This window comes from Lepidothrix coronata, unplaced genomic scaffold, assembly GCF_001604755.1.
Source record: "Lepidothrix coronata isolate B3197 unplaced genomic scaffold, Lepidothrix_coronata-1.0 Scaffold40, whole genome shotgun sequence".
In the NCBI taxonomy this organism is placed as follows: Eukaryota; Metazoa; Chordata; class Aves; order Passeriformes; family Pipridae; genus Lepidothrix; species Lepidothrix coronata.
Window position 1 is genome coordinate 1,176,152 of NW_016690220.1, and position 24,596 is coordinate 1,200,747.

The 24,596-nt window shown below is 40.9% G+C and overlaps 1 protein-coding gene across 7 annotated transcripts in view; it reads left to right on the plus strand.

The window, feature by feature from the left end:
- The window catches only part of CARMIL1 (capping protein regulator and myosin 1 linker 1), a 194,158-nt gene extending 170,200 nt beyond the window's left edge, over positions 1-23,958 (plus strand). For 5 of the 7 annotated variants that reach the window (XM_017813289.1, XM_017813291.1, XM_017813290.1 and 2 more), the window contains 7 exons: positions 3,656-3,762; positions 6,427-6,859; positions 11,972-12,050; positions 14,822-15,055; positions 17,780-17,914; positions 19,853-19,999; positions 22,907-23,958. In XM_017813289.1, coding sequence (XP_017668778.1) covers positions 3,656-3,762; positions 6,427-6,859; positions 11,972-12,050; positions 14,822-15,055; positions 17,780-17,914; positions 19,853-19,999; positions 22,907-23,043 — 1,272 coding nt within the window. In that variant the 3' untranslated portion in view covers positions 23,044-23,958. The remainder of the gene's footprint in view (positions 1-3,655; positions 3,763-6,426; positions 6,860-11,971; positions 12,051-14,821; positions 15,056-17,779; positions 17,915-19,852; positions 20,000-22,906) is intronic. The other 2 variants (XM_017813293.1, XM_017813295.1) reach the window with 1 other exon arrangement.
- Positions 23,959-24,596: the final 638 nt, after the last annotated feature.

The following is a 24,596-nucleotide window of genomic DNA, read 5'->3' on the forward strand; positions in this document are numbered from 1 at the left end:
GGTTTCTGGAGGTACTTGGAGCTTTCACAGGAAATGCACAAAATATCATGAGACTTTTCAATTATATTGCAAGGGTTTGTTAAGTCTTAATCCTTTTTTCTGCCTGCATTAAGAGGTGGTAACTTGGCATGAATTCTTATTTCTGTCAGCTCTCGGAGGAGCTATTCTGTGACACCCAGCTTCCCACAGCTCCTTAACTGCAGATGGTGTTTGGGCCAGCAAATCTGCATAGTCACAGATCTGCTTTTCATGCTGAAACCTGCCTTAGAAAAACAAAACAGAAGAGCACTATTTACGAAAGGCGTTGGTGTGAACTCCATATATGCGCGTGGAGTTCCCGCAGTTCCATTTCCTTGGCGTACCACATCAGTAAAGATTTATTTCTGTGATGGTGTGTCCTCGGGGTATGTAAAGAGAGATCTGGAGGAGCTACAGAGTTATCTCACAGCAACAGAGCACAGCTGATATGATAAGTAGCCCTTATTGAGGGGCAGCCATTGCTTCTCTGAGTTAGGCTGCCTAGTAATGAATGCCTGTGGCCTCTTCTGCTTCTTCTTGAGGATTGTCAACAGAGAGTATTCTTAAAAATTTCCCTTATACTGGGAAAGATCATATCGGGCAGTAGAGTGCTTTTTTGCATCACTTGGAAATGGAGAAACCTTCAAGCAAAGGGGATATTCAAGCCAGCTTTCCATTCCCCTTGTGCTTTGCAGGGAAGGTTAGAGGTAGCAGGAGGATGAATTTGTCTCCACATAATGAAAACACATCTGTGTTTGTGTCTTCCAATTCCAGTGCTGCAGAATGCACATGTTTTCCCAGTTGCTTCTAAAGTTACTCAGCTCATCCTGTGCCATCAGCACTGGGATGTGGAATGAGTGGGGACATGGGAATGAGTGGGGACATGGGAGGCGGAAGTGCTTTGCTACAAGGCATGGAACTAGGACATACAATACCTTGTTCAGTAGAAACAAAAAGGTTACTCCTTGTAGAGAAGAAGTGTTACTTCCCATGATAGTGGGATGTTGTGGGAATGCTCATCTGTATTGAATTAATTAGGAAATTGGGAGTTTATTTAGTTGCAGAAATTGAAAGGAGCTTTTTTTTTACTTAAACTTATTTGTCCCTGCCTTGTTTTTATGAACCGTTTAGTTCCTTACTAGTTGTGACCTTGTAACAAGTTCAAACAAATTTTTAAAGGCTTAAGATGTTTGTTTTGATGATTCTGAAGGTGAAAGCATTTGAAATGTGAGAGGCAAAATCTTGACCTTTTCTGCCACTTAAAGCAGACCTGTTGGGTTGATTGCAGTTCCCATTATTTGTATTTAGTAATTTAAGAGATCTCAGATGATCATACTTACACTTCTCCGGTTTTGCTAGAAAACAGATTTGTTCTTTGTAAGCTGAAAATTGTAAGAAAAGAAAGAAGACAATGGGGAAAAAAGGAAGAAATGCAAACTTTTAACTTGGGTTGGGTGGGCAGGCAGAAGAAAGATTTATAGTTTTGTCAAAGTTTTTACTGAAATGAGTGTTCAGAGGGGGGGAAAAAAGAGAGGCAAAAAACCCCCTCAGCACTACCCACTCCAAAGTAGCTTTAACTTTGAAGCAAAATGACAAAACAGTTGTTTATAATTTAGATTTTTTTGAGATCTTAACCTCAGGAGTTCTTCCCACATGTGTGAGGATTTAATACAGCAAAAGAGATGAATCTGTAATTTATGGAAGAGATTGTGATTCAACTTTTTTATTTCTGCTTCAAAGCCCTGGAAGGCTTGCTTTTAAACTTAAGTTAAAAAAGATTAAAAAATGAAAAATTAAAACTTAACACTTTTTTTTTTACATTAGGACAGTAAAACACAAGATAAACCAGAGTTCAGTCTTACAGTTAACGCTGATCACTAAAAAGCATTACAATAAACAGCTGTAAGAAAATCCTGTGCCTTGAGGACCTTATTTGGCCCTCAACATCTTTAGTTAATTTGTAGGAACTTGCTGCTGTTTCAGATGCAAACTGTTTTCTTTTTTTGAGGTAGATCTCATTTGCTGTAGATCATTGGATTATGGAATTACTTCTTCTTCAGGAGATGCTCTTGCTTTTGATACTTCATTGTTTGTTCCTACTATCTGGAGGACTCCAGTATCAATATCAAGTGGTTTCTCATTTCTGTTAAAATGCGTCAGCCACTTTTAGTTTGCGTGTTTTGTTTGAGATGCCAATGATATCACCAGTGATAACAGGCTTTTGACTGAGGTGGTCACTGGTGTGACCAACCCAGATGTTAGTATGTGCAGTGCTGCCTAGTCTCAGATGCTCCAGCTAAACAAGTTCTCTACAGAAAATACCAAAGGTAGCCGAGCTGGAAATCTGATAAATCACTGTGCTTCTTAGAATAGAATAGATTTTATAGAAAATCTGTTGCCAGTTTGACTGTCAACAAAACAGTTGTTACCAGGTGGACTCTTTTCACCTGCTACAGCAGGTATCAATAAAATATTAACTAATATCTTTGGTAACAAATAATAAATACTAGACTTCTAACGAGGTTCAGCCATGGAAAGTATAAAGTTTCATGGTTTTGTCAAAGCATTAGTTCATATAAAGTCTGTTGTCCTGACTTAATGAGACTGTGTTTGATGTTAAAAGCCACTTTTAAGAGTATTTATTTTTCTTTTTAGAGGCATGGAAAAGAGCATATACTACATTAAAAGGGAAGCCAGGGTCACTCTAAGTTATGGTGGCAACTAGGAGATTTGTTAACTTGAATTGTTTCAAATTACAAACTCTGCTATTTGTGGCGAACTGATTCCTGGTCCTTAGTACTACCAAGAATACAACTGGGTTGGGTCTTGTGGAGTCCTCTGTAGTCACCTAAAAGGTTTCTGTATGGCATTTAAATTTGAAGGAAGTCTCTTTACTGATAATAGAGCTTTTCCACATCAAAGCCACATACAGGAGCTAGACCTCATGAGAAATCCTTGCAGGAGACAACTTGTTTCATCTTCAGGAGGCTGCAGAGTCACTAGCTAATCTTCGCAGGGCCTTTGTGGCTGGCAGATGTTTCTAAGCCAGCCCAGTTTATATGCCTCAGGTCACCCATATTCAAAATGTGGGCATCGAAGCCAAAAACAGGGAGCCGGTTTGCCATTTTCAGACATGGAGAAAAAATCTGTGCTTGGTTCCTAAAGTGATACACCTGATTCTGTGTTTAGAGTCTCTGCTTTTGGAGATGCTAGATTGAAAAAATTATAAAAGACTCTGTTCCTAAATCTCTGAATCCAAAATCCAGAACATATGTTTTTCTCCAGAGAAACAACTGGTTGTTGAAAATACTTTCACTTCACGTCACCACTTGATCAGGATTTATTTTTTCTTGTCTAACTGAACTAGTGCTCTATTCTCACAAGCCCAAGGCATTTGATTCCTGGCCTCATGCCTTGCAGAATCCAGGTTGTCAGTGGTGGTTTGGGTTACTTTGCATTTGATGTAATGCATCAACTGGCCTGATTAATGGAGGAATTCCGGTGGTGATTCTGTTGTCTGCACTGAGGTTTGGTTGGCACACACAATTTTTTTAATGTCTTAACTCTTAATTATTATCACTGGAACAAAGATGCTTAGATTATTATATACCTGAAAGAGTTTTTTTTCTTCTGTCAGGTGCCTGCTGGAGTACCTCCAGAAGGGGATCAGAATGGCCTCATGGGGAGAGTGGATGAAGGCGTGGATGAATTTTTCACTAAGAAAGTGACAAAAATGGATTCAAAGTAAGTTCAAAAAAATTTTCTAGAATGTTTTTGTTTTGTTTTTTTTAAAAAGTCCATCTTAATGCTGAGCAAGTAACCCTTTTAAGCTGTGCTTGACTTCTGTTCCCAATATCCAGGGTTGGTGGTGTCAGAGTCAGAAAATACTTTAGTAGCCAAGACATTGTGAATTCAGTTATTCCCCCTTAAAAATGGCTACTTTGAAATAAATTGCTTTATTATACCATGTGGGGCGATTAAAGACTAATGTGTATTTTTATAATTCAGCTGACTTCATTTTACCCTTCAGCAAAGCTCATTAAAGCTGAAGCAGAGCTTTGTATTGGTTGAGGATCTGTTCAGTGCTAGTTGTACACACGAGTGTCTCTGTCTAGTAAGGACTGCTGTTGGATACAGTGTTGTAATCTACTGAAGACAGTAGATTTATGCTGGTTTAGAAAAATGTTAAAGATGTATTTGGCCAATTAGCAGTATTCCAGGTTTAGGCAAAACATTAATCTGAAAGATATGTCTCTTTCAGCTTTTCATAAGGGTTATGCAGCTTATACAGTTGCTTTTTATCTAGTTGTATATTTGCAGAACCATGCATTTAGGTGTTCTTGAATTCATGCGTGTTCGTACACATGCACACACATACAAAAATACTTACATAACTAAATGAGAATGCAAGGGTGACTTCCAGGCAACTTGGAATGACCCTTTCTGTGCTGTATGTGACATACATTGAGGAAAATAGTAGGTGTTAACTGGTAGATAGCTGTGTCAGGAAAAGCAAATGTTTTAAAGTCACTATGAATTATAAGTATCTATAGTGACACATGAAGCCATGTGTGGTATACTATGTGTAGGGGTGAAACTATGGTAGCTTTGAAAAATGGACTAGCCAAGTTAAGTTCAGGGTGCTTACACACTACTACATTCTTCTGTGCTTCCCTTGGGTGCCTGCCAGCAGCTCATTTAAGATGTCTCTTGCACCATCCCTGTTTGCCTGTCCCTGGCCATGGCCTTTGCTGAGGATCTTTGCTCTATTTGTGACACCAGTGGCTCTCTCTCCAGCTTGGGTGCTCTTATGCGGACGTGTTATGCACCCAGCTTACCCCTCAGGTGTGAATACTCTGCTTAGAAAATACCTGTAGAAAATCCCAGTGGCAGGTAGATTGATTTGTTGTTTTTTTTTGTGAGGGTGGTTTTTTGTGGGTTTTTTTTTGTTTTTTTTATTTTGGTTTGGTGGGTTTTTTTAGAATGAGCATCTGCACTATAAAAGTGGCTTCTCAGTTCCTAATTGAGAGAAGGCAGCTCTATACCAAGTAGTTCCTATTTCAAGTAGGACCCTTAAGGAACAAGATCCCCCAAAAGCTGTGTTAACCATGTGCCTAGATCAGTTGTTCTTTCACTTATAGGCAGACACAAACTAGAGATAGTGTACTGTAGAAATGGAGGAGAGTGAAATTGTATGTTGTGGTGGGTTGCCCACCAAAGCTGCCTTATCACTCCCCTCCTCAGCTGGACAGAGAAGAGGAAATTATAAGAAAAGGCTCATGGGTTGAAATCAGGGCAGGGAGAGATGTCTCGCCAGTTACCATCATGGGCAAAAGAGACTTGTCTTGGGGAAAAATAATTAAATCAGAGTATGATAATTAGAAATAAACTAAATCTTAAAAATACCTTCCCTCACCCACCCCTTCCTTCTTCCCAGGCTTGACTTCACTCCTGATTTTCTCTTCTTTCTCCCTCCAAGTGGCACGGGGAATGAGGGCTGCAATCGGTTCAATCACACTGTCTCTGCTGCTCCTTCCTCCTCAGCGGGAGGACTCCTCACACTCTTCCCCTTCTTCAGCATGGGGTCTTCTCTCTGTGAGTTCACAGGTCCTGCTATGAGCCTTCTCCAGTGTGGCCTTCCCCTGAGGTCACTTCCTCCTTTGGGCATCCACTTGCTCCAACATGGGGTCCTCCCTGGGCTGCAAGTGGATCTCTGCTCCACTGTGATCTTCCATGAGCTGCAGAGGCACAGCTGTCTCACCATGGTCTGCACCACAGGCTGCAGAGGAATCTCTGCTCCAGTGCCTGGAGCACCTCATCCCTCTCCTTCTTCACTGACCATGGTGTCTGCAGGGCTGTTTCCCTCACGTGTTTTCACTCCTGTCTCCAGCTGTAGTTGCACAGGGGTTTTTTCCCCCCTTCTTAACTATGTTGTCCCAAAGGCATTGCCACCATCACTGATGGGCTCAGTTTGGCCAGCAGCAGGTCAGTCATGGCGATGGTTGGCATTGCCTCTGTCAGGCATAGGGGAAGTTTCTGACAGTTTCTCACAGAAGCCACTCCTGTAGCCCCCCTGCTACTAAAACCTGGCCATGCAAACCAAATACATACGTGCATAGACAGCTTTGCTAGAGCTGTCTGGTGTTGGAAATAGCTGGATGCCCAGTGCAGATGAAACAGTTGCCTGTCTCCATTACACCGTGCACAAGGCCAGCACAGGAATCCTCAAGATGGTATGATCAGTGCTAATTGTCCAGTTTTTAATTTAGATATATCAGATGATTGGGCATAGGGCTACATATGGATCATACAAAAGATTGGCTTTGCCTGGAAGAAGTCATTTGGTACTATTTAAAAGAGAGGGAGGAGGGGAGAGGAGAAAAATTTAAAATGTCTGTCTTTTTTTAGGAGACCGTCAACTAAAACTTCAGACAGCAGTGAGCCCAGTGAAGCAGGTGATGAGAAGAAGAAAAGGGACTCGAGAAAGAGTGGCTTCCTTAACTTAATCAAATCAAGAGGCTCCAAATCTGAACGTCCCCCGACTGTGACAGTGGCAGAGGAGCCCTCCTCGCCCAAGGTTGCTACAAGAAGTCCAGCTTTAGACACAAGCAAGAAGGAGGTAAAGCCTGCAGAGCAGAACGGTGGTACAGAGCGATCTGAGGAATTAAAGACACCAGACTCACTGGAGGAGGTGCAGCCAGATGATGTGGCAAAAGCTGAGAGGGGTGACAGCAAAGGAAGCCCCCAGGGCGGCCGGAGGTATGGTGTGCAAGTGATGGGCAGTGGACTTCTCGCAGAAATGAAAGCCAAGCAGGAGAAGAGAGCAGCCTCTGCTCAGAAGGTGAAGGCAATTTGATTTCTCTTGAGTTGTTAAAAAAATGAGGAAAAGCTAGGTGTCTTCAGGAGAGGTGGGTTGGGTCTCTAAGGTTTGGTGGCTGGGGCTTGACACATCAGTCCTGCTTTCCAGCAGAGATTAGGGTGTTCCTGCAAGAGGATTGCTCTCTGCTGTGGTGGTTGAACACAAATACCCTGGACAAGGAGTAGGCTGCACATGTGGAGCAGGAGTTGCACCCTTAAGCCTACTCTTTCTCTCCTCTTGTGGAGGAGGTGACACTAGCCCTTACACTTGATATCATCACAAACACAGAAGAGGACATGTAATTGTTTGCATGTATTACAGGGTAATTTTGGGATGACTAGTAAGCACAACTCAGATATCTCTACTCTATATCATGTTTGTTCACAGTGCATACTGAAACTGTGCTTTAGAAAAGGTAAAGCTAGGACAGAGTTCTTGCTGTGCCCCTGGCACATCAGTACCTCAGGTATTTGGCAGTTAAGTACAGCTATCTACTCTTTCAGAAGGTGATGTAGACAGGAGACATCTGTTTTATTTTATACTATACATTCCATGCAGAGAAGTAAATCTGACTTCCAGTCACTCTTTACAACTATTCAGCATATACTTTTCTTGTTGCATTTTTTAATTTTTATGTCCTTTTGTACCACACCTAATTACTTTTGTGGCTTTGATTTCTGTATTTCAAATACTAAGATTGAAAGAAAAAAAACATACATGAAAAAACATCCAGATTGCCTTTGCTCTCTGTAATTTTCTCTTCTGTGAAGTGCTGATGCTGGGCAAGAGCTCTGCTTCACTTTGCAGATGTGTAGAGTGGAATATCCTTGTGTTCCTCCAAAGCTTTTTGTACCAGCCTATTTTGCCTGATGCCTATTTCCCTTTGGTCTTCTCCATTATTATCCTCTGCTTCCTGCCAGCTGCAGTTGGCATGTTTCACAGTTACCAAAGAATCAGCCTTTTTTCACTTTTCTCTTCCTCTTCTATGTTCAGGGCACTCAGATGTTCTCCATTGCCCACCATTGTCCCCTGTAATTTGGAAGGTGTTGTCTTACAACAAAGCTCATCTGCAAGCTTTGTTGGGTTTTCCTTCCTTTAATATGTGCAGAATTGTCTTGCTGTGACCAAGCAAGGCACCCAAAGTCCATTTTTACCTTTCTTCATAGTCTTATATTGCTTTCCATGATGTGTGAGCCATTCCTGCAGACACCAGAGCCTTGTCATAAGCAGATTCAAATTAATGCAGTAGTCTATGGATCATTAAAGGGATCCTCAGCATGAAAATGATTTTTCTAAAGAAATTACCAATTCCCACCTTTCTCATTGGTTTTGAGTAATGCCCGTGAATAGTCTCATTGATTTCTAAGGCACCAAGTTTTCAAGTAGAATGCCATATGATTTTAAATACGAGTATTATGCCCTGCCTGTAACTTATAAAATACCAAGCTCTCCAGCCTATATGAATTTTTACAACTGCATAATTGTGTATGCTTCATGCTCTTTGGGTTCTTAGCACTTGTTATCTACAGTGAGTCAAATCTGGAGGGTCATGACTGAGGTAGAATATTAGCATGTATATTTTTTTTAAGTGGGGAGAGTAAAAGTCCTCTTTGACTGATGAGCTTTTGTAGCATTAATTGAAAATTTTAATTTCATCCATCAAAATGAAACGTTGTTGCCTTTTCCCAGTTTGGTTTTTTTACCCCCTTTCACTTTTTTACTGGCTAGAGAGGTTACTCCTCTTATTTCAGGTTTAATTTTCAAGAAAATAATATTATTGATTTCATTTTTTTGTAAAAATTTGTATTTATAGAAAGCAAAAATATGGGGGTTTTATATTTTTTTTAATTTTATTTAAAGAGGGACAAGAAAACTGCATTGAAATAGAAATCTTTACACAGCAGAGCACTAAATTATCTATTCTTAATGTTGCTCGGAGGACACAAAATTGAACTGATGTTCTGAAGAATTTTTCACATACTTCATCCTAGGTCACAATATCAAATACTTTAGGTTTGCACTTTTATTCATGATATTCATGAAGGTGAAAATCATACAGTAATGGCACGCTTGAGCTGTGGAAGACATCATCCCACTGGTGTTACATTGTTAGGGATGGGTATGATATCAAGTTACATCTTCAAATTTATCAGAATTCCAGTATGCTAGAAAATTGTATTTTCCTTTAAGGTACAGATGGCTACTTATATTCTGAGCTATTTTACATGAAAACAAAGCCAGAAGGAATTTACTATTTCATTCATACTGTACCGCAGTCTTGTTGCAGATACCAAGTGATGAGCAGGTGCACAGTAGATGGAAAGATGGTAAATGAGTTTTTGTTTTCTTTTGCTTAGAATACAACATGCAAGTTGGCACTAATGGTAGAGTCAAGTGTTTGCAGATTAGTGTTGCCTCTAGGAGCGCATAAAAAGATCTTTTAGCTCCATCTAGTGTTACAAACTGGATTCTTAAGTACCTGGAGCAAGGCCTGTGAGCAAAGCATCATCCGTAACCTGTTTATTCACTCTCAGTGGCACCCAGCTCTGTGGTGTTGCCCAACCTTGCATGAATTCCTATTAAAAGTAGAGTCTGCTCATTATTTATCTACATGATAAATTCACCTGCGTTGATTTGACTTCTAAGAGTAAATTTTTGCAGGAAGTGTTTAGTGTTGTCCCATACTGACCATACGCAGTTTGTAATGTGTGTACAGTAGGTAGCCAAACATGCTCACATCCTAATTGCATTTTTGAGTACTACGCTAATAGATGCCAGCACTGGCTTTTGTACTTGTCCCTGTGCATGGTCATATTTCCTCAGTAGTCCCATAACTAGGGAGGAAGGAAGGAGTTACAGTGAAATTAGTTTCATACTGTCACACAACTCCCCTAAGTCATTTACTGTAGATAAGTGTTATGAATGTGTCTTCAGTATTTTCATAAGAAAACTACTTTTTCAGTGAAAGGTCATGAGGATTTGCATTCCATGAAGAGACTGTTGTAAAAAAAGGGGGTTTTCCAAGGTACAGAAGAAAAATCCAGTAAGTGGAGAGTGGTATTCCCTTTAAAAATAAATAGCCAAGACAGTCCTACAAAGAAACATGTAACTTTGTTTCCACCCAGTGGTACAAAGCTTTAATGGTTCTGTTAGCTTTAGAGGTGATTTTGTTTTGTCCATACGGGCACCACAGCTTAATATTCTGCCCCTACAAGTCACAGCATTTCTTGAGTGCATCTGTCCAGAACACTTTGTTTGGCTTACATGTGGTTTTTAACATACAGATGATTTTATACTTAAAACCTGTAGAAATGTAATCCCTTAGAGTGGATAGTTACATCTGTATCAGGGTAGTTTTATAGTACGGGAAGTTTAATGATGATTCTAACAGCATCCCCCTTATGCAGTGTGCCATTTTAAGTGCTCACCTGTACTTAGAGAAGAGCTTGGGAGATAGCATCGCCCTGCCAGGTCTTATGTAGGAATGGCAGACACTCAGCATCTCCATCCTCTTCTTTGTTGTATCGAAGAGAGGCTTTGTTTAAGGAGCTGTGAGATTACATGAGCAAAATGAAGGTGTCAGTAAATCTTTAAGGCCAACTACACTGTTTTCTGCATCACTCCCCAAAATCTTCTTCACTTGAAATGGCTGTATTGTATTACCACTACAGGGGAAAGATATATGGCCAGGATGGATATTTAGGGATCATTTCTTTATGCTTGTATTTAAAATACTATTTTCACTCTAAATCCATCATTTTTTCTGTAATAAATATGTATTCCTGCTACTTGTAACTATTCTCTTCCTTCCTACATTTCCTGTTGTCCCATTTTTACCCATGTGCTATACCTAGCAATCTTTAGGATCATAACCTCCAAAGGGCATTGGTCATGGTTGATGTGCACTGTGTGGCACATGGTGGAGATTTCTGAATGCCATGGTATAGTCAAATCCCAGTACAAGTCATGCAGAGTTGGTGTTGGAGTAGCAGTAGCAGTTACCTGAACATGTTAACATGACTTATGTATGGGTATATAACCAAATGCAATGGTCATCAGAACAAATCATTTGCCACACCAACTGTCTTGCCACACTAACTGTCTTGAAATACAAATCAAGATCAATATTGAAGCTGCCTGCAGAAGTCTATCCATACTTTTTTAGTTTCAGAATAATCTCACTTTTATCCCTAGTCTTATCTTGCTAAGTTTTTCTGTCTTAGTATATCCTGCACTTACTTCTATGCACTTTTTGTATCCTCCCATTTATTCTTCTGCCTAAGGTTTGGTAGCGGGTAAGCCAGTAAAAGGAGGCTGATTCTTTTGAAAGCACTGCATATGTAAGCTTCTCCTGGTGAATACACAGGTTTCAAGCTCACTTAGGCTAGAGCTATGATATGGCAAAAGTTTTTGCGCCTTTTTTTTTGAGGCCAAGATGTTAGGAAACCTAACCAAGAGAATGGAAGACTTAGGCAAAATATCGGCACATAAACGAGAAGTCCTCTTCCTTTAGAGGTGCTGAGCACCCAGCAGTGCTTGGGATGGCTAGCTTTAAACACTTTTCAGTAAGTAAGGTCTGTTTGGTTTTAGAGGTATCCTGTAAACACATCAGTACTGGTATTTCTGTAGCTGCAGTTTTATCTAAAATGAGAAGCTATTCTTCTGTGTAGAACGGCATAAGATCCATTCAGCAGTCATATTCAAAATCTAGATCTTTAGAAAAAGACATTTTATTTCAAACCTAATCAAGAAGGTTTTAGGTACAGAGCTATCTTTGGAGGAAAGGCTGCTTCCATCTAGCACCTTCAGTTTCAATTCCTATACATTAGGAGATCTGTCTCATAGGAGGCAGGGTGTCATTGCAGCTTTGATAGGCATGTGGCAGTGTTAGTTGCAAATCAGCATGGTTTTCTTCCCACTTAGCTCTCCAAGACTTGAAACAGAAACAAAGGGAGAGAATCCACCATTTCTTACTATAACTGTTTTCTCTGCCTCATGACTTCCAAATTAGAGGGTTTTTTTACCTAGCAGAACGACTGAGTTGTATTAATTGCAGATATATTACTAATATGAGAGCTTTTCTCACTCTTTCAGAAACTTGGGAATGACACGACTCCCAGAGAGTCTTTTGACACAACAGTGAGCTCAGAACGACTGGATGGAAGTGGTGCAGGTACAGTATAGGTTCCTTGGTATAAACTCTTTCTAGAAATTGCAAAATGCATAACTTCAAAAATCTCAATTCCCTCTTCAGATTGTATGTCTGTAATTGCTAAGCAAAATAGGAGTTTTTAATAGTGAAAATTATTAGAAACAAACTTGCTTTTTGTGCTATGTTGGACAGCACTTCTCATGAAGTCAGCTTTAGGGCTGAATTTATGGCTCACTTTTTACTCTTGTTGCACAGGAGAGGGACTACGTGGTGCAGGTACCTGAGGCACCTTCAAAGGGATGCTGACTTTTAATGGGATCAGCAAAGCTGAAGCTCAACTCAAGAGTCAGCAGGAATGTCTATGCACGAAGAAGTGCAAGTGATGAATATATCTGAGGACCTAAATATGACCAATTTGCAAGGTTTATAGTAGTCTGCACATGCCAACTTGAGTAGTCTTGACTTTCAGCTGTTTCAGCTGGCTGATAGTCAACAGCAGCTGACTCTTCCCAGGATTTACCCGGTTTGATTGAAGCCAGTCTGCAAAGCTGTGGAGCCCCCTGGACGCTGCTCGCATGCACAAAATTATGTGTACAAAGTGGTGGCCAGCCTTGTAGTGCTTGCAGCACCAAGTCTCTCTGTACCTGGTCTTTCTGTGCCATTGTCAAGCTGTAGTCCTGGTCCCTGACACGGCAGTCAGTGCCTGTATTGCAGCCATCTCAGGACAAGATGACATTCCAGTCTCCATATATACTTTTGAGACTGGCTAGTGAAGTATTCAAAGGGGATTCAGCTCTGCTGGTTTGTGGGTACCACATGAAAGGAGTGGGCTGAACTAGGAAATCCAGGTCTAATTTCTCAGTAGCGGTAGTAGGTACCCTGCAAGCATGGCAGAGAAGATTGCTAAAACATACAGAAGCAAGGCTGGAAAAACAGGCTGAAATCAAAATCTAGTGTGGCCATCTTGCTTGAGTACTTCAGATATCAATTATGAAGTTTTATACCTTTCTAAAGCAGTTTTTAAAGCATAGTCAGAGCATGCCAAAATCTGGAAATCAATGCTTTTAAAGCCTGCTTATCTTTTGAGGAGGACCTCGTGGACTGTATGTGTCTCTGGATATCAGTAAACTGAAATCAGAGGAGCAAGAATAGTCTGCACTTGGGGCATTAGAGTAGCTGAGGGTGTCCAACCCCAACTTTTCTCAGGTCTTTGTATATGACGCGTTTCACCCCCACCTCAGTGCACTATGCTTGCCCTTCCTTTTAGCCTCCAACTGTCAGTTGTTTCTTTACCACTCTTGCTTGAGAGCTCCCCAAGGCTCCTTTTCATTGTTGCAACTACAGTTTATTTTCATTTTGGGCTAATTTATTTTAGATTACTGTGTTCTAATAATGTTAGGAGGCCTGAGGTCAGGAAGACAAGAAAGAGGGTTAATGGAAAATTGCTGGATGTTGTTACAGGGAAACTAAAGATAGTGATGCAGAAGAAGAATAAGTTTTGGTGGTTTTATTCCTTGCTTTGTGTCTGGATGTTGCCTGATTTTTTTTTTTTGTATGCACATGCACAGGTGGAGAAGGTGTCCTGCTGTTTCGCTTGCAGCAAGAAAGTACTGAAAGCGTGCAGACACAAACTCTCCCTGTCACCCACTCACACAAATATATATGCACCACACAACTGTCTGCTTTGCCAGAGTTTAACTCCAGCTGGGCTGAAAAACAGCTACATAAGCTGGAAAAACACATTGGAGATTGGCTTGCAACAAACTGTATCAACACTCCCCTCCCTCCCACTGTCATTAAAATGTCTGTGCTCAGCACTTTTGTATTCAGTAGGATTTCTGAATGGGAATAGCAGGTAGGTCAAGTCAGCATCTGTGAGCACATACTGGGTTTTACAAATAGGGCTACCAGTCTGCATTTCAGTTAGTTTGTAATTTTCTTCTGAGAATAAAGACATGACAATTGTTGCAAGTCCCAAGGTAAGATATGAGTTCCAAGATTATCATTGAAACTGATAGATATAAACCTTCAACCTTCTGAAAGCTGCTGAGTAGGAAAGTAGGGCAGGCTTTTTGCTTGTTAGCAACCTGGAATCCAGCAGGCTTTCTACCAACTGATTTATTGCTTGGAAGTCACTGTAACTTTATCTGTAAATACCGTGGTCTTTGTTTGGGATAAATAATACGTTCGTAAACTTACTAATGTGTGGAAACTGTAATCCATGTGCAGTGTTATTAGTTAAATCAAAATATCATATAAAGAATACTTTGATCTGGGCTAAGTTTCAAAATCTCCTCTAGAGCCTGCTAAAAGCAACAAGTCAAAATATGTAACCTGCTGGTCACACGCTTGGGATTTATTTTCTGGGACAGGATTTCTCTGTTGATCTTGGAAACCCAACCTTTTGTCTGTAGAGGCACAAAACAGTCAAGAACTGCCTTTTCCACTGATCCATCACTGTTTTCTCAGCAGGTAGGCTGTGCCATCTGCTTCAAGAAATATGAAAGAGGAATAAGGTCCAGCTAGCCATTGTGTCAAATATATTAAAAAGGGGGACATGCAATTGCCCCCTTGGGCAATTGAGTTATGAAGCTTAACATGTGTAAGAATTAGCAGGTTTGGATGCTTTTATTGCAGTGATTTTTAATACAACATTGAGGTCTTCTTACACATTCACATAGCTGTGCAGCAGTGATATGTGAGCTAATGGTGGTGTTTTCCACAAAAGCATATCTGTGCATCTAGCCCTCTGTGTTGCAGCAGACTTCATTTTATGTGTCTATTTATTTCAGTGCCAAAACAGCAGCAGACCCTTCCAGAGAGTCGGTTTGCATCGAATAAAGGTGACTCCCTTTCAACATCGTCAGAAAAAAATTCAAAAGCTGAACCAAAGGCAGAAGCTGGTGCAAAGGCAAGAAGTTCTTCCAACACACCTACCAGCCCAAAACCCCCACTGCAGTCAACAAAGCCCAACCTGGCAGGACGACCCACAGTGCCACAGAAACCGCGCTCTGCCTCTCGTACTGGTGAGGAGCTCTTCTGAGCAGTCCTTGTCCCCAGCTCTGGGTACTTCTGAGTCGTGTTTGTGTGGCCTATGGAGGAGACAGCTATCGTCACATGCTGAACAGAAGTTAAATTAGAGGGACAGGTTCTTCAGTGCCTTGCTCTTGACTTGCATCCTTCTTTTCCATCTCCTTTTGTCCTAATTTGAATAAAGTTATTAAAATTATTTAACCTATGATCCTCAGCAGTAAAGTGTGAGAAGTAGTAGTAGTGGCAGTGGCAGAGCTGTTTTGAGTTAGCCTGCTTTCACAGAAGAGGTGAGCATAGAAAGCTACTTCAGCATCAAAGTCCTGTTGTGGTAGCACTGACAGTAGCACTGTATTTTCTCTAAACACCTGGCTATAAATACCTTGAGGCTTTGTGACAGGCTTCAAGCTTTTAGCCTTCAAGCAAATCTCATTATTCTTAATAACCTCCACAAACCAAATGTCTCTTACTGTCTTTTTCCTTCTTTAGCCTTTGTTTCTTTCCTTATTGCTTTTGACTGGAAAGAACTGTCACTGTGCTTTTATAACCCTGCAAGACTGCCGACTGAATAACTACTAACTTCTGTTCTATCTTAACCTCCTGCCCAGGTATTATCTTAAGGTTTCCAGTAGTGGGAAATACTTCAGCAGATCTCCCACACATTTGTGTGTCTACTGTCTAATTGGCCAATGTCACAACCCCCTCTTCCCAAAGTAGAGCCACTGCAGGTGAGGGAAATTAAAAGCCAGTTAGTGACTTCCCCAGTAGCCATGGCAAATACAGCTTATTAATTGCTGTTGAGTGAAAAATGTGAGCGTGGCCATCTGTAAGAGCTTGCAGCCCTCTTGGCTTTTCCCATACTCACTGTTGACCTAAGAATGATGTAATTTCTGGTAAAGATGAGGGGACAAAGGGATGTTACAGCCTCCTCCCTGCCCTTGATGTGTAACCTGAGCATTACTTAGTCTTTATACTCCAGTGGGCAGTATGTTGTTCAAATACAAATTCACCATCAGGTTTTAGATTACTTTATTTTTATTTTATTGACCATTTTAAAAATGGTCATTAAAGTGAGAGATATTGGGTAAGATACAAAGATGAATACAACAGGAAATCACGTCTTATTTGGTGGTGCCTAATCTGTAAAATAGGCAGTGTTCTATCAAAGTTTTAGGTATCAGAAAGACCTGAGCTATGTTTCTGCAAGCTCCTATTTCCTGCAGAGAGAGCATACTGTGGGTTTAACACAAGGGAGTAATTAGTACTTACTCATAATAGGCCAGCTCTTTGAGAAGAGTAAAAGTAATGTCTCTGTTACAGTCCAACTTCTATTCTAGTACTTATACTATAGTAAACCACTGCCTAAGCTTGCCCAGGCAACATGATGAAAAAACCAAGCATCATTCATTCCGTACTCTTGCTCTTGCTGTTGTTTCCAGCAGTGTGGACAAACAAATGGCAGCAAATTTTTGCTAAGTAATCTGGGAGCAAAGGAACACAGCTTGGATGTCCACAAATTGTCAAAAACTGGAAGTGGTTCCTCAGTAAAGTGCATAACTACTTTAGTTCAGAAATACATAGCTGTGTTTGGCAATCACTGTGTTCATCTGTATGTTGGTACTGAGCTTCCCAAAGCAAGTGGCCTCATAGGCATATCAAAATGATTGGAGAAAGGTCCAAGAATTGGTGTATCTGTTCACATCAAGTTGCATTTGGAAGGTCATCACTTTCCTGTGCTGAAAGTGAAAAGATTGACTCCTTTGTGGTGGATTCTCAAAAACAAGATAAATTCCTATTAATTTCTAGTATACAACTGAATTAACTCTTCATACAAATATGCAATATAGGTGATATTCTGAGTTCCTTTTTTCCTTTTATCAATGCTAATGTATCTTCCTAGTTCCTCTGTTGAGTATATATGCCACTGTTTACTTCTTGGGAAGCAAACATACAAGCAGGTTAAATAATCCACTGTAGCTGTACTTCCCTTCTGTCCAAGCGAAGGCTGTCTAGTGGAAAACTGAAAAGGTCTTCTTGTAAGGACTGTAAAGAGGGTAGTCAACTTGCCATACATAATGCATATGCAGTCTTTTAGAGAAACAAGAGATCCAGATGGTTTAAACTATGGATTTGAATTTAAGTTTTAGATTTCCCCACAGTCCAGAAGATGAAGTACTTTTTCTATTTAGCACATCTTTACAGATTCCCTTGTGTTATGTATTGGGAAGTTATTCCTGGAAGTATAGAGCTCTGTAGGCTATTTTTGTAATTTGTTTCCCTGATTCACTTTTATACCTTGTAACTGTGAAACAGGACATCTAAGTTGATCGGTTCATTCTGCTTCTGAACAATGAAAATATAAGTAGAACAAATATTTCCAAAAATCCATGCAATTTTTTTTTCAGCTCTTCTTTACAAATTGCGTACTTATGTCTTGCAGGAAATTCAGTTGGTCCCATCAAATTTCTATTTATGCTACAATAGCTGTACACCTAAAAATGCTGAAATTGAGATCTTGCTTTGACTACTAAAGTCCTTTCACTTGGACTGAGGGCCATTGTGCATTCTCTTGACATAATGTAAATTCCTGAATCCTTCATTTTCTGGCACAGATCTTGTCTGTGTATTGTGTTGAGGTTTGGCCCATCATAAACAGCCCCATTTCTGTGAGTTTCAGTGCAATTGTAACTTCTCACCCTTTTGTTTGTGTTACTCCACAGAGGAAGCTCCAGAGTCTCCCTCCGGCCCCAGTTCCCCAAAAGTTGCCCTGCTTCCACCTGTGCTGAAGAAAGTTCCTTCTGATAAAGAAAAGGATGGTCAGAGCACCCCTTCAGTCAGATCATTTTCTCAAGAAGGTAGGAGTGTTGGTATAACTTGTCCAAGTGTGCCTATCTTTGAGTGAAATTTGATGTGTCATTGTTCCCTGATTTGTTTTCATTTGAAAGGGAAGAGGGTTATTCATCTGAAGGTAAAAAGAGCAAGGAAAGTGTATCTGGTCACCTATTCTGCATCTCTTCACCCATCTTCCTTTGATCAAATCAAATGAAAGATTAATCCCTTGGTATTAATAATGTAACTGAACAATTAAGGGACTCTTGTGTATATTTTGGTTAGTTTGGTCTGAACTAAGATGCACACAATAATGTGAAATGTAGCTCTGTGGTCCAGCACATTTCCAGGGGAGCAGCCATGACTTTGGTCCTTGCAGCCAGCCTGTTGCTCTGTTTGTATTCCTCCTTTCTGTGGGGTCACTGCATGTGACTGAGTTCACCTTCTTCTCAGGCAGTGAGTCTCTGTGTGCCAGGGCAAGGCTTGGTACCTTTTATGCACAACAGTAGGCTGCTGCCTTCTCTATGCTGTTTTTCATGCGTGCACTGGATTTCTACTTCTGCTGATGCATTTTCTTGCCCACAGTTGGCTCTTAGAAGAACTAAGTCTTCCTCTGATAGCATAGCATAACATCGGCTATGTGGAGAAGTAGTCACAGAAATGTTGCTCAGCATGGTGTTAGCTGATGTTTAAAATCTGGGGATGAGACCTCTTTCCTTCCTGGGTCTCTCCTCAAAGAAGACATCCGAGGTGATTCCCATCACTTAAACTGTGAAACAAAGGGGTGCTCTTTCACAGTCTGACAACAGATTTTCATAGTGTAGGATGGGGACAACTGAGTCGAGGCAGCTACATAATGCTCAGTTGTAAAGACTGAGAAGTTGTGCTGCCCACAGAGCCCACCGCTACCTTCTAGATGAGGGCAAAGTCATCCCCAAAGCAGCACGGTCCATAGATAAGTTTTGAGAATCTTCTCCCTAAGGCTACCATTTTCTTTATGAAACAACTTCTCTCACAGTCTGGGTGTTGTGCTGCTTGGAAAATTGTTGCAGTGGTGGCTAACATTTGGTGACTGCATGTCAGCACATGTGGAGTATTTGTTTTGATTCTCACTTCAGCCACTTGTATGATGCCATTGGGCTGCTCTTGTGCCATAAAGGTACAGCAGAACTACCACAATCTCACTGAATTGTGTACAGCTAGCAGGACACAACACACCCAAGGACCTCTCCTGTCCCTGGAGAGGGCTGAGTATTCAGATGATCTATGCTGCCAAAAGCAACAGGAGTCAGACACTGCTTTCTTACTCCTTGCTCCCTTAGACATCTCCAGACAGTTTGGTCTAACACAGGGTTTTCTAGTTGGCTCTACATCGCACTGTACACGTTTTATCAATCATAGTTTAGACTGGCTAAAGTTGGGTTTCCAGGTCCTTAAGGAGCTGCTATGCTTTGCATAAAGTTGTTTGGGAAAGAGTAAATTCCATTTCTTTTATTTTTTATTCCTTTTCATGTTTTCTTTTTTCTTCATTACTGTTCTACTTCCTCACTCAGTTGTTCCTCTGTCCTTACTTTCTGCCGCTCTTCAGGCTAGCATGTTCTATTTATTTCTGCAACTGGTAAATCACTGCAAATCTGTCTAAGTTAGTAAACAAAATTATATTTCCTGTGAAACAAAGCTAAAAATTAGATTATACTTGATTATAAAATTGCTTTATGTTAATAAGTTTAACTGTACTTTGTGGGACAATCTCCAAATACACCTCTTTGCAGCTGTAAGATCGGGCTCCAGTTACTAACATACCCAAATATCTAGACTACATTTAATCAATCACCTGGCATACTGATTACTACTCTTTGAACAATTGATTAAATGGGTTGGATAAGTGAAATTATTTGTATTACCTTCTATACTTGGGCCTACAGAGCAGCTTAGGAGTATAAATGAATCATTTTCCTTGCTAGAACAAACAGGAGATTGTCAAAAAAGAGATGCAGCTCTTGACTGTGCCAAGCCATCTGGCAGCGTGAAAACCACTCCGGGGCAGTATTCTACCAGTGCAGAAGAGGAAGCTAATGTGCTTGGGCAGAGGAAGGCGCAGCCAACTTCTGGTTAGAAGTTTTCATTTTTCATCAAGATGATGCTTGAAAACTGGTACTAACAATTAAGAAACGGCAATAGCAAAGAAGCAACAAAAGAGTGTGGGTTTGTCATTGGGTTATGAGAAAGGTAAAAATCTCGTGGGATGCTAATCGTCTTTTTATCCCCATGGGAATTGCATGGCGTGAAAAAATTCCCAGATAAGAAATGCGTGTGCGTTTTTCCTTCGCGGCGACACCAGTGACCAGTACCATCTAGCGCCCGCAGCCCCCTGCAGGAGAGCACTCGTTACAGTCTGTGGTTGCTCAGTGCAGCAGCACTGGCACGCTGCCGTGTACGCACGCTGCAGGTGGGCTGTCTGCTGCTTTGTGTGCTTGCACACCTTTCCTTTCTAAAATGCATGCACTTTAGTGTTTCAAAATACATTTCAGCTTGAGTATTGTTAGTGCCAGTTTCAGTGCATCACTCACTAAACCACTTGAGAACTGGGTAAATTCAGATTGTTTATCATCACTTTGATTTTTCAGTTACATAAGCAAACAGAAAAAAAAACACCAAAAGAGCCCAAGCCCACCACTGTGGTGCACTGAGGAGCAACTTTGACTTAGTGAGCTCATTCAGGAAGCTATAAAAATGTTTGATTGCTCTATATGTTTTCAACATATAAAAACTCCTGTTCTCAAATGGTACATGTTTACATGTTTGCATTTACATCTTCACTGGTTTGTTTAAACAATTATTGACACTTTTTTTCTGAAATATTTTAATTGGGTATTTGAATATCTTATGCAACTCCATTTACCCACAGTTTTTCTACTTATAACACGTCGTGTATCCCTTTTGTAACATCCTCACCCCAAAATTTATGAACTGATTTCCTTATCATATTGTAGAATCGAACTTAGTCCATCCAAACTTAGAATCTCCCTTCCCTATCATAATCAAGTTATTATATTTTAGTTCATTCTAAGATATCTCTCTGATAAAATAAATTTTGAAAGCTGAGATGCTGATACAGACCAATGGAGGTCACCTGTGTATGGTTTCATCGGGGCAAGGGTAAGCTCTTGTGGCAGAAGCCTGCTTACACTACATGGACTTTAATGTCTGGGTTTTTTTCAGTTATTTTGGGGGCAAACTACCTGCCTAGATTTATCAAGCCATAAACAGAAATGGCTGCTGCACGATGTGTTTTGAGTTTTGTTTGAAGAGTCCATGGGGGCCAAACAAAGGCTGGGTAATTAGTAGGAGGTACAGGTGTCAAGAATCACTCAAAAATTTTCCAGGTATCTATTTCTTTGAAAAGCAGTGGTGTTTTGGAAAGTGGAAATGCCTGAATATTTTTTTACTGGATTTAAGTGTATCTTAATCCTCTCCAGTTCTATGAAATAGTTTTAAAATCCTTTCTCAAAATCCTTTCCTGTTTCCCAACTTGCAAAGCCAGGATAAGAATGCGGTGAGTGTGTAGCTGCTGGCTCTCATTTCCTCACATATTTTGTTTTGGCTCGCGCAAATGAGGAGACAGGTATTTTGGACTCTGGAGAACTATTTGACTGCCTCAGCAGCTCAGCAACGTCTCCCCTGGGATCCCTCTCTGCATTTCCTACATTCCTGCCAGTCCCTAACACATCCTGGCACAATTTTGACACAGCCACGGAGAGGCATCTGTGACAGCCTGCTGCTTGCCTGCCTCTGCTGTGGCTGGAGCTGTGTGCCGGTGGCAGGGCAGGCTGTCCCTTCCAGTGGTGAGCGCTACATGGGGAAGGAGAGATGATGCTTCATGCCCACCATGGCTGCTGGTGCCTTGTCAAGAGAGGGGTTCGCAAGCGTGGTCAGGCACAAGGATCAGTGTGAATCAAAGCCAGACATCCTTACCTGAAATGGTGGAGCAAAGAAGGTCTCGTAATCGTAACATTTAATTTTGTGGGGCTAAAGTGAGGTGGCTTGCAACAAAGTCACATATAGGTGTGTTTAAAATGTCATTTTAAGTGGAAGTGTGAGATTTCTAAAGCTATCAATCCTTGGGTAATGTCGCCCTGGTTAATGTGTATAACCTGCTTGTTACCATAGCAGTTGTGGACCACTGATTAGATGAGGAATCTTAACAAGGTTTTACAACCTTCTTTCCAATTTATTTCAGAATAGCTTTGGAGAAAACCCTGGCTTTACGGAGATTTTTAGAACGCTGAGCGAACGAAATCAAAGCTGTTTGCATTTAGATTGTGAGAAAGAGGGTATGCCCTCCTGCTTTCCCCGTTACAGGGCACAGAAAGGCACAGAGCCCATGATCTCATCTGGAAGAGATGATGGTTGGGCTTAGAGCCATGGGTGTCCCCCATATCAGGGAATAAGGGGGACATCAGGACGTGGCAGTGAAGTGGGGCAGGGAGAAGCAGTTTGGATAACTTGGATGCCACAGTGAATGTCTGTCCTGATCAAAGCTTCTGAGTGAAAAGGGAGAATATAGTTGTGTCCTGCTAGGGAGACAGGGCTGCCTGGGATGTGTGCTGCTGGTCTGAGGGGTGTTCAGCAGGGATATCCATATGAGCAGTCAGGAGTGTACTATCTCAGATCCATCCCAGCTGGAAAAAAAGAATCCTGTTCTGTTTTGGAAGTGGTGTGAAGAGAAAAAAATCTCCAGGTCATTTCTGACTGTAGTGTTTACCGATGTCAGAGTGAAGTACTACGTGTCATATTTCAAGTTTGCCTGCTTGCCAACCAACAGCAGAATAGAGCTTGCTCAAACCCTCTCTCTTCTCTCTCACCTTTTCTGGTTTGAAGAATGAACGGACCTATGCTACTGCCACTAGTGCGAGTTAAATGAGTAGGATCAGGAGCAGGTCTTGTGTGCACGAGCGACTTTTTTTTCCTTTCTCTCTCCTCTACAATGATGTAAGACCTGTTTCTGTTTTATACAGCTGCGAAAAGAAGCCCCGGGCAGCAGTCTCATGAGTTCCAGGAACTGAAGCAGAGGTCCTTAAGTAAAGATGGTCATCAGGGAAGCAAGTCCAGTGACTCCGGCGAAGAAGCAGATAAAGATTTTATTTTCGTTTAGCAATCAGTACCAGTGCTTCGTAGCGCAAGAGCTTTTTATAACAATCGGGGTTCAGCAATCAACAGCCCCTCTAGCCAGCTGCTCTTTCACCACAGGTACATTTCCATGCAGAAAACCTGATCTTCCAATCATTATTTACAGTACACTTGGCATTGATTCGGTCCTTAATTTCTGTTCTGTACAATGCAGACATTCCTTTCCATGCCTTTGCCTAAAGCCAGCCATTCTTTCATGTGTTCTACTTGAATTTCTCTGAAGCAGCTACAAAGAGTGCCCTGCATTAGGGCATTTAGAAAGCAAAGCAAATTAACTGGAGACTATCTTACACTAAAACACTGTACAGCAGGTAATGTGTTGTACTGCTGAATGTAAATGTGTCAGATCTGCACGTGACTTACCTATAAATATATTCTTGCGGTATGCAATTGCACATTGTAATTATATTAAAAGAGCACACTAATAAAATAATTTGTATAGATTATATATATTAAATGCTTGGGTATGGTTTTTACATTCTCCCATAGGGAGCTTCTTTCTTCCTGTTCTCCTACTGTACATAAAGCTCCAACACTTACATTTGTGTACCGTCAGAAAGCACAACAGAGAAGGATTTGGATGACGTATAATCATGGTATGCTTCCACATTCGTATATTAATGTATATATTGATTGGAATGAGGGCAATTGAAATTTTATTAATATTGGTGTTTTCTAGAGGCCTTCCTCGGTTTTGTCTGCATATTAGCTTCCTTTCAATGTGTAATTCTATGAGAAACATAGCTCGACACCTGTAAAAACATTTCAGCTTTTGAGGGAGGGGATGCAAATTTCACAGCTACCCACTTACATTACAAGTTGAAGGGATTTTATTCATATGTATATTTGTAACAATAAAAAAATGATTTTACAACTGAAATACTAGTCTTTGTTTTTACAACAGTGTTTGTGGTCTGATGGTCTCTGCTCTTTGAATCTGGCATTGAGTCAGGTAGACAAAGTGTGCGGTTAAGACAAAACCCATGTCATTTTTCTGCCTCTAGTAAAGCCTCTAGTTCCAGCTGAAAGGGACACATACACATCATCTTCATAAAACTGCTGAAGGAAGATCTCTTTGTGACTCTCCTCCCTTGGGATCTTCAGCAAAGTAGCCTTCACATGAGCCAGAAACACATGCTATCTGAATTCCCAATTTTAATCCCGTAGGACAAAATAAAATTGATTTGGTAGCTCTCTCCCAAGAGCAATTTCCCTTGCCCTTCTGTGGCTTCTTGACTGGATGGAAATGCTCAGATACTTGCTTGTTAGGTGACCTTCTGTCTGATCCCTGTGTACATGCCTGCTATTGCCACTTCTCCTATTGCAGTATGAAGGGCTGCTAAGTCAAAACAGAACATCTTAGAAGCTTGGTAGAGGTTTACATCTCAAAAGTAGGCTACAAGGCTGTGGGAAAGAGGTTCTGAGGGCTGGGGGTTCATACCTGGGGTTTGCACTCTCTTGAAATTCTGCATTTGTCTAAAATCATTGAGAGAGTTCTTCACATTCACATATATATTT